General features: G+C 38.7%; 1 protein-coding gene across 7 annotated transcripts in view; it reads left to right on the plus strand.

The window, feature by feature from the left end:
- Ano4 (anoctamin 4) overlaps positions 1-16,578 on the plus strand; it is a 391,963-nt gene that overhangs the window by 293,568 nt on the left and 81,817 nt on the right. For all 7 annotated transcript variants that reach the window (XM_074084215.1, XM_074084216.1, XM_074084217.1 and 4 more), the window contains 2 exons: positions 8,755-8,861; positions 15,331-15,386. In XM_074084215.1, coding sequence (XP_073940316.1) covers positions 8,755-8,861; positions 15,331-15,386 — 163 coding nt within the window. The remainder of the gene's footprint in view (positions 1-8,754; positions 8,862-15,330; positions 15,387-16,578) is intronic.

Below are 16,578 nucleotides of genomic sequence, written 5' to 3' on the forward strand. Positions count from 1 at the left end.
TTCCTGAAATATTTATTTTTTATAGCATTAATCTTTTCTTTTTGTATTGCAAAGTAATACAATTTCAACTATCAGTAAGGATAAGTATTCTGTTATCTATTGCTACATAATAATCTCCCAAAAAACTAACCAAATTTATCTTTTTATTTGTTTTTATGTGCACACATATATTTATACTTTTATACATATAAACATACAAAACATACATATATAGTGCATATATATGTATATGTATATAATAAATACTTTTTTCTTTTATTCATATGTACATACAATGTTTGAGTCATTTCTCCCCCCCTTCCCCCCACCTCCTCCCTTTCCCCCCACTCCCTCTTCCCCCTCACCCCCTTGCTACCAGGCAGAAAGCATTTTGTCCTTATCTCTAATTTTGTTGAAGAGAGAGTTTAAGCAATAATAGGAAGGAAAACTAACCAATTTTAAACAACAGTCATCTTATTTGATCATGATTGTCTTTGCAGCAATCGAACTAGACTCAACAGAGCAAGTCTTCTGGTTTCACCTGGAATCAACAAGTGGCTTTAATTGTTTCTGTGCTCAGCTGGTGGTTGGTGCCAGCTCTTGGCTGAGTTTCTCTCTACATCTGCTCTCTTTTTCAGAGAGGCTAGCTCATGGTTTTTTTACTTTGGCACACTTAGGGCAGAACTCTAAGCTGGCAAGAGTGCAAGCTGCAGAGCCTTAGTATAAAAATCACTGCCCCCACATACAATTGATTAAAGCCAGTCACAAGTCCTGGTCAGATTCAAGAGGTGAAGAGAGAGAGGCTACCTCTTGATGGAAGGAGCAATAAATTCACAAAGAAAGGAATAAGAAGAAATCACAGAGATTGGAGGAATTATGACCATTTTTTGTCATCTACCTAGTGCTTTCTAGGTGTAACTTATTTATGCTTTTTCTACATAGAAAATATACTCATTCCTATCCCAGTAATCATACATATTTCATCTCAATATTGCATCATGCCTGAAGTCCAGGATTTCCAGTTCTGCATCAGGTTAGTTGGGGATGAAAATCATTGGACACAGCATTAGCGAGAACCTATGAATGAGAAAACTTATCTGCTCCCTACGTTTCCCACACACAGCGATGGGAGGAGGACAGAACAATTACCATAGTCACTACTATTCAAAATGGGAAGCAACAAGATCCAGCAGTTACTTCTCCAGATTAATTCTGAGTGCAATTGGCCCATGCTTCGGCCTCCTTACTCCAAGAACAAGAAAAATGCCTGACTTCTCATGTCTCTGTTTCCTACTTTGCCACGGGCCCTCAATTTTTTTAAATATAGAGGTCAGTAATGTGGCTATAATTCTAAAATAATTGCACAGCATCATCTATAGATAGATAAATGCATCTTGACAAAGTTACTACTTCCTCTTGAAGTTTTAAGCTATGGAGATTTTCATGTATCTTTTAGCATACTTTGTTTTACCAATCTTGAAAATTCTATATTATATGTAAAACAAAAACTTTAAAAACCCCTTTCACTGCCTTTATTTTCTCAAAAGTAATACCAAATACAAAGCATAATTATACAGTGAAACTGATTTTAAGAATCTCTAAGTTAGAAAAAAAAGTATTATTGATCTATTTATAATCTGATAATTTCAGGCACATCCAGTGGGACTTGTTGTCTTAGGGAAAGTGGTTTGTGTATCCACTGAGTGCCTAGAGTAAGGAATAAGGCAGCCCAAGCTCTGCCCTTATAGAGCTTGCCTTTTACAAGGGGAGAGGGACAGACAATAAACATGTAGACACACACATGCACAGGAAATCAATGTGAGTCAACTCCCTGTATAGCTATCCCTATCTCAACCAGCAAAAACCCTTGTTCCTTCCTATTATTGCTTATACTCTCTCTACAACAAAATTAGAAATAAGGGCAAAATAGTTTCTGCCGGGTATCGAGGGGGTAAAGGGGAGAAGGAGGGGGCAGGGTGGGTGGAAAGGGAGGGGATGGGGGGAGGGGGGAGAAATGACCCAAACATTGTATGCACATATGAATAAAAGAAAATACAAAAACATGTAGACACATGTGCCCCACCCAGGCTCCAGTTTTTAAAAATCTGAGAATCAACGATAATAATACCATTAACTAATTGTATAGGGAATGAGAGTGATTTATGGGCAAGACAGTGACCATCTTAGCTATGGTGGTGATATTTGAGAGCCAAGTATTGGAAAGAAACAAATTGTAGAGAAATCTGGAGAGGAGGCCTGGCATGGTGGTACATGCTTATAATCCTAGCTACACAGGAGATCAGGAGGATCATGGTTTAATGTTAGCCCTGGCAAGAAGTTAGCAAGCTCCCCATCTCAATCAATAAGCCAAGTGTGGTGGTGCACCTGTGATCCCAGTTACTTAGGAGACCATAGGATCACAGTCTGAGGCTGGCCCCAGGCAAAAACACAAGACTCTCTCCCTGAAAAATAACTAAAGCAAAAGGGGCTAGGGTCATGGCTCAAGTGGTACAGCACCTGTGCGAAGCCCTGAGTTCAAACCCCAGTACTACCAAAAAAAAGGAAAATCTGGGAAAAAACAAAATGGCCAAAGCTCTGGGAGATGACAAGCTGGGTTTGTTCAGGGGCAGAAAAGAAGGCCAATGTTCCTTGTTTATAATGAGCAAAGGGAAGAAGCAAGAGCATAAGTCTTTGGTACAGACAGAAGCCAGACCACATAGGACTGTGCAGACCATGAAGAGGAGTCTGGCTACATTGCAAATCTACACAATGTCACTGTGGAGTTAAAGCAGAGACAGCTAAACTTTCATTCGATTTTTGAAAGATCATTGTGGTGCTGTGTAGAGGGTGAACTGTCAGGAGAGTGAACTTGGGGAACAGTGAGGAGGCTGTTGCAATAGTCCTGGGAACAACTTCACAGTAAAGAGGTAAGAAAGCACTAGATTCAGGATAATAGCTGGGAAGAGACATGAAGAACTTGATAGATTGAATGATGGACATGACAGAAAGACAGGCTCAAGGGTGCACTCAGGTTTGTGACTTATGAAATTGGGAGCATAACAGTGACAGTTTTTAAGACAGAAGAGAATAGAGGAATAGCAGAATTTCCTTTTACAAAGATGGAGATCAAAAGCTCTGTTTTGGACAGTATTTACCCTGGTCTTGGTAAATACCAAGGTATTATGATGAGGTATTATGACTCTCGTTTTCTTAACAGGTATCTGTGTCCTGAAAAGATCTAACGACTTCCCTAAGGCTACATAGCTTAAGTGGGAAAGCAGGACTTGAACCCCAGTCTTCCAGCAACCTGTACATTGTCCTATAGGGCACTCCTCATCCCTCACTCTCTCCCCTGCTTCAGTATGATAGCCGAAGGGAGATGCAGGACCAAGATCCCATCATTGAGTCAGTGGTTCTCAAAGGACCTTCCATGACTTAGGCAGTTATTTACCTCCACTGCCCACAGAGTATCCACTAGCCATGTGTGGCTATTTAATTTTTATTTTAATAAATTAAAATTAAATTAAAATTCACTTTCTTAGTTGCACTGGCCACAGTTCAAGTGCTCAGTAGCTATATATAACTAGTGGATGCCATATTGAATAACACAGTCAAGAGACTACTTTCATTATCCCAGAAATTTCAAGAGTTTTGGACTCTAGATAATTCAAACTAGAGTAAGCTAAAATGTGATGACAGTGGATTCTTATCCTAATAATATGATCTAAGAAGAAATTTTAATGTGCCACATTTCATAAGTTGATTCTAAACCTAGCACTAATGAGCACCTTTCCCTATTTTATACCCTTGAATCATTTTATCTAATAAGGATAGAGGCTTCCCTGGGGAGGTGAGCCAAGTACATTTTACCTTTGCATTCCCCTCACTCAAAATATACACATACATAACACTTATGTCTCTTCCTCCATTCCACCACTTCAACATCTGCACAACTTCAAACTCCAGTGCTTTGCACAGGACGAGTATAATATTTACTTGTTAAACAACTCAGCATATCACTGTATTTGACAGCACTTCTGTGAACAGGAGGATCATACCAGTAAAGAGAAAATACACACCAGGATCTGGTCAATAACTAAAGCTCAGCTGCACAGTCTATTTCTTTCTCATTCCTCTCTCCTTAGCAAAGAGGATATTGAGATCCTATTCTCCCAGCACCCCAAGTAAAAACCCAGGCTGTTCACTACCATAGGAAGCAAAAGGATGACACCCGAAAGAATAGTCACTAAGTCTGCCCATTACTTAGTGAGAAGGTCAGCAGAGCCTTCCTCCTAGGGCATGACAGAAGTATCCAGAAAGTCCCCTTCACACACACACGTGCACACACACACGCACATGGGCAAGCCTGTGCCCCTGACAGTTCCCTTTGCAAATGTATAAAAGATTTGGAGCAGCAGATGGTTTTTTAATTCCTTCTTGCCATTTGCTGGTTGTATGACTTTGAGAAAATTACATAAGCCCTCCAAAGAGATAGAATAAGGTGATGTATATGTCAAGCTGTGATTACAGAGCTGATCCTCCACCAGTTCAGCAGTTTATTCCCCTCCTCATCCTTCAGAAGGAAGGTTAGAACAGACCTAGAACAGAAATACATTTTCCTTCAACATTTTTTCAGTTATTTATTTTATTTTTTAAATTTTTTACTGTATTTTTGATTTCCATACATTAACAATACAAGGAGATTACATTGTGTTATTACCATACATGCACACAGTATACCTTGAACAAGTTCATCCCCTCCATTCTATTTTACAGTTATTTAGCAGGTAGTACATATGATAAAAAATTTTTTCTTAAGTGTATAGGGCAAGGTTTCCTTCCTACCTTTACAGCCACCTGGTTCTCTCCAGAGGCAACCAGTGCTTCCAGATGTGTATGTACCCTTCCATAGTTATTCTACGCACACACCAGCAAATGTGTGTGTCAATACCTTTACTTTTATGGATATGTTCTCCTCTGACACAAGTAGCTGTGCACCTGTTTTGAGTCATTTTCTTTCTGTTTTATCTGGGAGATTTCTAATATTTACACTGAGACTCTTAATCTCTTTATAGCTGCAGAGTATTCCACTATAAAGCTGTATCATAGCTTGCTTATTCTATCACACGCTGATGAGCTATTTAGATTATTTCCATACTTTCGTTATTATAATTCATGCCATAATGAGCATTCTTATGCATCTGTTACTTTGTACATGCATGACTGTATTAGTAGAATAAATTTCTAAATGATGAATTTCTGGGTCACAAGATATGTAAGGAGGATATATGTGTAATAATGATGAACTTGGTCAGTTGGATCCCCAAGAGTCTGTACTAATTTATCCCCCTAGCAATGTGTAGAAGAGCTGAGTCTCTAAGCACTTCTTAGAGCTCCAAATGTCATGTTTGCCAGAGTTATTCAGCTTACATTGTGTGTGTGTGTGTGTGTGTGTGTGTGTGTGTATCTGTATGTGAGAAAAGATTGTTGATGGTTAAGACAAGCATGAGAACCATGATATAGGGAATTATCACTGTTCCTCATAATCCTCCAGTATGAAAGTGTAACAGAGAAAATAAGACTGCTTTACACCCTACAAGAAAATCCTTAGATATGCAATGTTGAGAGAATGGCTCAGCTGGAAGAAATGGATTGGGTAGAAAGAGCTCAAAGGAGCAGGAGTGAGGCCAAGGTATAAGGAGATGAGATACAGTTCCATAGCTCCCAAGGTCAGATAGAGTTCCCAGAAGGTCAGATCATTTGATGCAACTTTAGGTGTTGGTATGTGCTATGCCCATGCTAGTGCTAGGAATGCAGAATGCACATGACCGGCCCCTTCCCTCAAGAAACTCATCCAGAGAAGCCAGGAACAGAGGCAGACAATTTTGACATATGTGATAGAAGCAGCAGCAGTGGTGACCGCTAACTCTGAGAGCTTCTTAAATGTCAGATGATGAACTCAGCACTGTTTATCGTCTCACATAATTATTCAAAAACCTGCCAAGTGTAATTAGTGTTATCTCCTTCTCATAGATGAGAAAACCAAGTCCCAGAAAAGTTGAAGGATGGCCTAACACCACACAGAAAGTGGCAAAGCCAGGGTATAAACTGAGATCTGTCTTACTTCAGAGATGATGTCCAACACACTAAGGGCTAAAAGTCTATTTCCCTCCTGGTCCTCTCAATAGCCTTCTCTTTATAGCACCACACTACATCTCAGATGTTTGTGTGGAAGTGATGGGAGGGTAAGTAAGGAAAGAGTCTCAGAGAGTGATACAGTCTAAAGTTTGAAGGATAAGTGGAAACAAAAAGAACATTCCTCTTGGCTTCACGTCAAAAAGAGCCAACTTTCAAGAGTCAAGAAGAATGTAGAAGAAGGTAAGCAGGTAGGGTGGCTAAGAGGGCAGCCTCTGCAGCCAGACTGCCAGTGTTCAAATCCTGACTCTGCCTCTTGTAAGCTCAATTACTTTGGGCACATCCCTTAACCTCTTGGATTCTTCACCTGTAAAATGGGACTAAGCCCTTATCTGTAGGTTGTTATAAGGATTGAATGAGTTTGCGTATCTAGGGTATTTAGAAGAGTGCCAGCACTATTTTTATTTACACTGTAGACTCACCAGGCTCCAGGTAAATACTCAATGGAAGGAAGAATGAAACAAAACTTTGGAGTTCTCCTGTGGTGCGTATTCTAGAGAACTATTACATGTGCTCGGAAGATATAAAATGGTGCTATAAAAAGAGAAGGAAGCAGAGAACCATTTAATGGGAGAGGGACATGGGCTTTTAGTCCCCAGTTGTCCCATCAAGCAAGGTCATGCTTATCAGCACTCAGTTATCCTCTGAACTTGTGAGTCAAAATGGGATTTTTATTTGTTGTCTATTTCTTTATGACATCTTTATTTGATGTTAAAATGTAACGGCCTGTCTCAAATCAGGTGAAAAAGCTGAGAAGGACAAATATGACAAGAATCACATTTGATGTAACTTTGGTTTTCTCCTTTTCCTCTTTGATGCCATAAAATGTCTTCAGAAAACCTGTGAGAAAATATAAGATAAATGCTTTAGCTTCCTCAGTGATTCTTGTAGCATATACCTCTCAACCACCAAGTCAAATTACTTCTCTCAGAGAACCACAGTCTATGAGAGACTCCCAAGAGAAGTAAAGATGGGAAGAAAAACTTCTCCAAGGAGTCAGTTCCCATGATTTATTTACTGTCTCCATATTCACTGGCCTTTATCTCCTTTGTTATCTCAAACTCACATTTCCAACCCTGCTCCCAAACTGAACCCCATCCCTGGACCACCCTCCCTCTAGGTCAATTTTATCTCTTCCTTTTGTCATTTGAACAACTGCTGAGAATCCGTCTTCTGGAAGAAAAACGTGTAACAATTTCCCCGGTGCAACCCCCACGACCTCATAAATCCTTATATATCAACCACTCACTACATCCTAGAGCTGCAGAATTTAGGATTCCACCTTCGATCCTGAGTCAGCTCACTCTTATGTAAGAGAAAGGACATACAGAAGGAGGTTGGTGCTGCTCTTCTCTGCTATCAGTCATGTCCATTTCACCACTAGACTATAAGCTTCCCAAGGACAAGGATTTTTTTCTGTTTTGTTTATCAAGGTTTCATCAGTACCTTACAGAGTGTCTCTGAAAACATCTGATGAACAAATGTAAACAAATAAATGACAGTACAGAATGATCAGTAAGTTGATATGCTTGCAAGAGAAAAAATAATACAGAGGAAAGAGTACTGAACTTTGAGGGAGCACGAGTGCAGTTTGAGGGGCGAAGAGGCTTGCTGGAGGAAGTGATTTCAGAACTGAATTTGGGGGTTGTGGCTGTCAACATTTATGTCTTCGCGTGGTATCCAGCTTACAGGAGGAACCCAATAAATGTACAGTTTATCAATTGATAAACTGTATGAAATAGTGAAATTTACCATATTGCTAGTATTCTACCATTTATTACATTTCTGGAATTGATTCCAGATTCAGCCACTTCATTCTAGAGTATATGTCCCTGAAAGTTCTATCTGTTATCTGAAAAACTTCTCAATAGGATTAGAACACCTTTTGAAAAGGCCAAGTGTGCGCACGTATGTCTGTGTGTGTGTATGTGTGTGTGTGTCTGTGTGTGTGTGTGTGTGTGTGTGTACCCTTCACAGACTTTTGAGACTGAGCCACTGGCTGAGAGAGAAAGCTATCTTAAGTGTATCCTTTATTTAAAAAAAAAAAAGAGTCCCATCCAGGAAAGAACATAGGAAAGCAAGGGAAAAGATGAGAGAGAACTCTCATCTCACCCTGAGCCAGACCAGACCTCATTCTACCTAACTTCTATATCCACCACCCAAGCCAGTTCTACCTTAAAACTCCTGGAGAAGCATGTGATTATGGTATGTGAGGGGTCAGGATAAAAGACAAGAAGAGGTGAAAATGTGATGGATTTTTATTTGAATTTATTTAAAAACTTTACCAAAAAAACAAGATATAAGACCCAGACTTGTGATTAGTTTGTTTTAGGGTTTCTTAATTTCATTTAGCTCCAACTCCTTCCTGCCATAATGATAGTAAGGTCAGGATTCTGAGAACCAAAACTACTTAGACCTGTGAGCCTGCGGCACTGGTGTGATCTCTGGGCTCTGTCAAGCTGTTCCAGACACACCCTCTAGGACTGCCTCAGAACCTCCACTGAGCAGCACCAAAGTCTGACAAACAGGTTCCTCTCCTCCAATTAACCCTCAACTTGTGTTTTCAATGTGTGCATGCAGCTTCATCATACACAACAAAGACACTTTCTTCAACAATGCCACGAGAAGTAGAATTGTGCATCATATTTTACAAAGAATAAAGTATGAAGAAGGGAAAAACAAAATCGGTAAGTACTATGTTAGTATTATAAATTACTTTCGGTCTTTGGGGACCATTGACTTCTTCCCTTGGCTTTGTTAAGTTTGAATCAACTCTAGAAGTGCTTATCCTTTATAAAATCCCTACCTCCTCCTTAGATGGATAATTTATGAATTTATACTTATGAGTATAAAGTTTTCACAGCATCCATTTAAATGCAGATGCTATCTTATTTAGCTAAGATCATAGAGAAATTCTCTGAATTCAACAAACACTTACAGAGCACCTAATGTGTGCCAGGCACTGAGCAAGATATTAGGGAGATGAACACACAATAAATAAGTAAATAAAATAAGTAACATGAAGAAATTTAAAAGGGTGATGATACAGAGATAGACTAAGCTAACTAAGATGGGGTGGTCAAGGAAAGCCCCCACTGAGAAGGTGAAATATGAACTGAGACCTGAATGGTAAGGAACTAACATGGAGAGATGGGAGGAATAGAGTGTTCTAGGCAGAGGGGACTGCAGGTACAGAGATGAGTCATCACACATAAGGTACTTTTCCAAATAATCATGTCCCCATTAAGCAGCCTCCACCATTTGTACCTTAGGTATTTTTATGAGAATCTTGCCATATTATGCCATAAAATTTCCTGCCTTATTAAACAGGTTATTGTATATCATAAAGGTTTGGGTGGCTCTGTTCTTATTTCTGTCCTAGGAAAAAATTTTATTGGTAGTTTTAATAATGATCTGTAACTGTCAGGGTGCAATGAAGAGACAAAAGTACCTATAATCTGAACATGGAAAATTTAAGATAAATAATTAACTATGACAGGAGATTGGAGCCGTGGAGGAGTGGCTAGGCAAGGGCAAGAAGAACTCTAAATTATAGAATAGCAGATATCAGTAGTCTTTCCTGACAAGACTGAGTTCCAGACTGTTGGCAGAGGTGCAGCCATGGCAGAACAGTTTGCTGGGAACTTGCTAAGAATCTGCTCTGTGGAGTACTGGGCAGAGCTACCTGGGAAGTTGTTCCTTGGGAGCTGTGGCACCAGCAACATGGCTATGAGGCCACCCACAAGGATATCAGGAAAAATGCCCTTGGGAGTGAGTGTCATGTCCTGATGACCACCACACACTGCAGAGCTGGGTGCGATAGCAGTGGGTACTGCAGAACCCTGCTGAGAGAAGCCTAAGTTATCAGGAAGAGCAGCCCTTTCCTCCATCAGTGTCCCTTCAGTGCATTCTGCTGACAAAGCTTCACATTGTATCCTCTGACAAAGTGAAAAGTTCACAAGGTCCAGCTCCATTATTGCAAAGCAGGCAATGAAGGTACATTTGGAGCTGAGGGGCAATAAATTGATAACTGACACATAGCCTAAATAGTTTGTTCACCAAGCTTTCAGGTGGGGCAAGGCTAGAAGGACATATTAAATGTGTTAGCCATTAGAGTCAGGAACTTCAAAGATCTCAGTGGGCCAAAACTCTCAGCCAAATCCAGCAAGATGACATTTAACAGTTTACAAATGTAAAGTCCTACACTCAAATTCAGCAAAACAACTACCCCGGTGGAGTGTGGGAGAAATGTTGCTCAACAACATGGTGAGAGGAACAGATTTGAGAGATGAGTTGAATGCAAGCTCAGTGTGAGTCACTAGCCTAAAGAAGCTGCCAAAAAAACTATTTTGATCTCAAGCCTGCATAAATTAAAACATTATAGGGAGAAACAGATAGCTACCGAGCCCAGGTCTGAAAACACCTGGAATATTGTATTCAGGGAAAGTTAGTGCAGGTGGGGATGGTGAATCAAACCTAATGTGGGTCTTCCTTCACTCTGATGGGATTGCTGTTGAACACATCCCATATTCTTCGTCCTTTCATCCCTGAAACAAATCCTCTCCATAGAGTCCTCTGTGACCATTCTGATATGGAGGGATACTTCCGGCTTCTAAATTTCCATGACATGTTTTTGGAGTATTTATTTCATATTTATTCACATACAACTCTTTATTGCCTTGAATTGCTTTCAATGTCACTGTGCAAATTTATCACCTAAAAAGAACCATGGTTGATATTTTGTTTCCTAAATGATTTAAATATTAGCTCAGTTATGTTTTTCATGTTAATTCCTGACTCTTTCATATGACTTTTTAAAACAAACTTGAGTGGGACTATATATACCTTTTATCATACTTTTTTCAGTTAATGTTATATCATGAAAATACTAGAAAACACATGAGTGAATGGAACTTGTGGCAGTAGTTATTCTACATTATTTCATAAAGTGTGAATAACTCAAAAAGCAGGGCCTTCACTAATATTGGTATTATCACTTGCAGCATACCTCACAACTCATATAACACATGAGTGTATTGAGAATCTGCTGCTTAAAAACTATTAGTCTAGATAATGAGTTCATTAGCTGGTGAATAAGCTGCCTTCTTCATCTTTGCACCATCATCACCTAGCAGTGCCTGGCATATAGAAGGAGTTTAATAAATTCTTGTCAAACTGAATTGAAGAGCTTTTAAACATAATTAATGTCTCACTGTCAGCATCCTTACACAGTTAAATACTGTGTATGGTTAGGCCATGTAGCAATTATTGTACTTAATTTTTTACCTCAATTATGAGCTGTTTTTACAACTAGTCAAGTGGACATAGAAGAAGGGCAGAGACAGTGACTTTGCACGGTTCTGAAGGAGCACTGGAAATGTAACATAGGGTTGTCAGTGAGAATAAGTCTTTGTAAAAGGATTTCTCAATTGATGAAAGAAGGAGGATTCTATTCAAACAGTTCAATGCCTTGAAAATTGGTAAAGATTAAATGGAAACATGTTTAATTAGAAATAACCAATGACAAGATAAGTTGTTAAACCAGGATCATGCATTGTGCTGAAAAATCTAGAGTAAAACTACAAATGGGCCAATACTGACCAGTATTTCATTGTCATCTTTGCTTTTATAATAAAAGAAAGAACAGGTTAGAAGAAAATTTAATTTCTTTATAGAATTAATGCCTACCCAATGTTATTTTCTGCCTGAAACACTTTCTGAAAGTGTCACCTTGCATGAGTCAACATTGGTTAGAAATAGCACAAAAATATTGATTTGTAGACATGATTCATAAAGGTATTTTGTGGAGTGTAAACTGCACTATGTAATGTTTTCAACCTTACTCTGAATTTATTACAACAGTGAAAATCAAACACAGCAAACCCCACTTTCAAAATTGGGATTAATGGTTCAATAAAGATTTATTTAACTATATGTGTGTCTACAATAAATCTTGAAATTGATTTCTGTGTTCAAAATTTATGTTCAGAGGTGAAGTTAGTCAAGTGATAGACTTTAGATATTTGCTATTTTCTCACTTTGAGGGATTTTGATAAATTATCATAAACTTACAAAGGCCATCCTCAGAGTCTCTAATTGGGCCCCTGTAAATCCTATTTTTTCCAGTATCAGAATGTTTGAAAGTTATTGATGAGGTTTGTGGAATTCTCAACAGAGATTCCTAGAAATCAGAGCTTTCTATGTAATCAATAATTTATTTTTTTCATTGCAAAGGCATATAGAAAGGGCTTCCTATATGATGCACATACCAATTCCTACTAATATTTGTGTTTCAAGTACCTTTCTTAGATATTTAGTGTGAATGTCAAGCAGCCTAAATACATTCGTGTGTTACTGTGATTAAAAGTATCCAAGCACTGACTGAGTCCCCATCAATAAGAGTTGGGGCACTACATGTGCCGTTTTCCAGCTAGGCTAAACCTTTGGATCCTGGTCAGGATCTAAAGTTTAGAGAACATTCCTCTTAGAAGCTGCCAAAAATATATTAATCTAATCATCTCCTTTGAGGTTCATTTTAGGAAGCAACATAAATCTTGATCTGAAAGCAACTTTGAAGGTCAACACATTAAACTTACATTCCTGGCCAAGGTGGAGGAGTAAGTACAAGATTTACTCTTCCACCCAACCCCCCTCCAAAAAAAAACAGATAAAATATATGAAACATTTTCAAGACACTGAACATGGAAACCAAAAGTAGGGATCCTTGAGAGATAAAATCAATGGCCACTGAAGTGATGGATAGGTTGGCCACCTTGGTTGTATTAATGGTCTCCTGTGTATGCCTATGTCAGAACTTATCTGATTGTGCCTCTTAAATATGTGCTGTTTTTTAAAGGTCAGTTATGCCTCAATCTGTTTTTTTCTTATATCTTAATAAAGTTGCTTTTTAAAAGATCCAGATATCCACTCAATCCCCCATTTTATGGATAAGAAAACAGAGGCCCAGGGACAGGAGAACTTTTTCCAAAGTCACACGACCAGTCCAGTGCAGAGGAGTCACGGTTTCCCCACAGTGAAGCTTATGGGTGAACGTAGAGCTCCTAGCAAGAAGCCATCTTTTATTTGTTTTTTTCTTATTTATTCATATGTTCATACATTGAAGAAGCATCTTTTTTTAATGAGGCTTTAGTCTGTTCCTCTCAGAGCAGTCCCTCCCAATGCAAGCACCATCATAGATGTGCTTTGTTGTTTGGAAACCTGATTTCCAAAAATTTCTTCCACAGCAATGGAAAAGGATCAACAAAATGAAAAGACAACCTAGAGGATGGGCTGAATAAGGTGTGAATATCCAAAATATGTAAGAAAGTTACATAACTCAATGGCAAAGATCAAAAAGCTTGATTTTAAAAAGGACTCGATAGACATTTTCCCAAAAAAAAACACAATTGGCCAACAGGTACATGAAAAAGTGCTTGTCATCACTAATCAAAGAAAAAAACACAATGAAATGCCATCTCACACCTATTAGAATTAGAATGACTTTTATCAAAAAGACAAGAGATAAGTGTTGGGACAGTGTAGAGAGAGGAGAACCCTTGTACACTGTTGGTAAAATTAAATGACACAGACATTATGGAAAAGAGTTTCAGGGATCACACAAAATTAAAAGTAAGGCCAGATATGGTGGTACATGCCTGTAATTCCAGCAACACGGGAGACAGAGACTGGGAGGATTGCATTTGAGGCTTGCCTGGGGGAAAAATGTTAACAAGACCTGATCTAAACAAATAAGCCAGGCATTGTAGCTCATGCTTGTCATCCCAACTTCACAGGAGGTACAGATAGGAGGATTGTGTTCAAGGCTGGCCTGTGCATAAAGACAAGACCCCATCTGAAAAATAACTAAGAGCATAAAAGAGCTGAGGACGTGGCTCAAATGGTAGAGTGCCTGTCTGGCAAGCATGAGACCCTGAGTTTAAACCCCAGGATAATGAAAATAAAAATAATAATATTACTACCAATAATAATAAATTAAAAGTAGAACTATCACATCCTATAGTCTCACTTCTGAGTAATATCCACATGAAATCCACATATTGAATAGACATCTGCACCCCATGCTCATTCTGCATTATTCATCATAGCCAAGGTAAGGAAATAACCTAAGTGTCTATTGACAGATGACTGCATGAAGAAATCACGGCGGATATATACAGTGGAGTATTATTCAGCCCTAAAAGGAAGAAAACTCTGTCTTTATGACAACATGGATGAACCTGGAAGACACCTTGCTAAGTCAAATAAGTTAGGCACAGAAAGACAAATACTACATGATCTCCCTTATGTGTAGAACCTAAAAAAGGTCAAACTTATAAGAACAGAATGGTGGTTGAGTGACTACAACATGGGGAAAATGGGACACTGTTGGTCAAAGGGTATAGGTTCAGTTATAAAATGAATAAATTCTGGGGATCTAAAACACAGCATAAGTGGAGATGGATGTGTTAATTAATTTGATTATGGTAAATAGTTATCATGACACAATGTATATGCATATCAAATCATCACACAGTAAACCTTGAATATAGTCAATCTTTATTTTTCATACTGTAATTCATTTTATTATCAGCACTTCCAATATTTTATGCAGACAAAAATAAATAACATAAAATACATAACATACTTTGATCATTTTAACTATATACGAAATACGAATGGGAGGCTGGCGACATGGCTCAAGTGGTAGAGTGCCTGCTTGGCAAGCTTAAGGCCCTGAGTTCAACCCCCAGTACCACAAAAGAAAACGCTTTGTCTTCCTTACTATGCTTATGTCATTTCTTCAACAAAATTAGTGATAAGGGCAGAACAGGACCTGCCTGGAACTGAGGCGGAGGGGGGGGGAAGAGTAGGGGATGGGAGCAGAGTAGAGAAATGACCCAAACAAATATGCACATGTGAATAAATGAAAAAAATTTTAAAAATAAATAAACAACAACAACAAAAAAAACACCTGATTTCCACCCTTAATCCCAATTTCCTAAGCTTTCTTTCTAAACTGTTGGTGTCCCCAAGTGTATTGAATCACTTTTGAAAGCCTAGATTTGTTTTCCAGGAAGTTCTCTCCTTACGTTAGTCTCCAGTGTTGTGAAGATCCAGATTCAGTACTAATCCGAGTGGGCTTCGTTGTTGCTTTAGGTTTGAATCGCTTGCTTACCAATGGCTCCTATGAAGCTGCTTTCCCCCTGCACGAGGTATGGTGCTGCCTTTTCTCCTGCCATTCTTTTGATTCCTTGCTACTACTGTTGGCTTCTAGGGAGAGTCATCAATTCAATTTGTTGATATGGCATTTGTTCAGAATGAATTTAATTTGTTTAATGGGTTATTAGGGAGGGTCTTGCACCCTTGGAGCGATCCCTCAGCATCGATTTATTTTTATATATCACTTTATGTAATTGAAAGAATACTTAAATCAAAAGTTACTCAGCTTGAATTCAGAGCAATGGCTTTAGGGGCTCAAGTCATGCAATTAAAAAGGCATTTCCAATGAGGCACCAGACAGAGGGCAAATGTTCTTAAACATTATAACCTTTGTAATAACTAAATTTATAGCTGTTCATTGAAAGAGTGAGAGCAAGCCATTTTGCAAAATCTCTGACAACCAAAGGATGATACATGAACGTTCTTATCCTTGTAAGATGTACAAATGTTAATATTTACTTCATGATAATGATATAAATGACCTTCACCAGTGATTACCCTTAATTTCATTTTCCTTAGTGATCTTGGGTTCTTTAACCCACAATCCTATCTATACCTGGGTTTTTAGGAATATAATACTCTTGATTATTGAGGGGTTGTTGTCATTTTCGTGATAAAAACCCAACTCTCTATGAATCAACATATGACCCAAAGAGTACAAAGATAAATGTCATAGCTCTTGCCTTTTGCCATCTCACAAACTAGCCAGGGTGAAACTGTTGGCCAGTAAACTTTGGAAGGCAGTTCCAACTCTCCATAAATGGCAAGCCTTCTTCCAAAAATACACTTTTCATATGACTTGCAATGTTTCTTCTGATTGTAAAGCAGAATTGTTAAGACCTTATTTATTAAGAAAACTAAAATCTGTGGTCTGGGACCTTATTGACAGACTTCCAGGAGACGTTTTTTAGAATGGTTCTTTTAGTATGATAAGCAAACATTTGACGCAAAGGTTTTCTTAGGCACACACAAATGCTTCTGAACTCTAAAGTTAGATTTCCCCTCAAAGTGAGTTGCAGCTGGCTTCCTGTGCTTATCAGTTATACTTATCAAACCCTGGAAAATGGTTTGTATGAGCACTGTGTGCCCCCCATCTCATCCCTGGCCCACAGTAAGGACAGTGTCCACACAATGACTGATGATCAGAAGCACCTGTGCAGGCCAGTGGGTAGGCAGGCATCAGAG

The sequence above is a fragment of the Castor canadensis genome, chromosome 8 (genome assembly GCF_047511655.1).
Source record: "Castor canadensis chromosome 8, mCasCan1.hap1v2, whole genome shotgun sequence".
Lineage (NCBI taxonomy): Eukaryota > Metazoa > Chordata > Mammalia > Rodentia > Castoridae > Castor > Castor canadensis.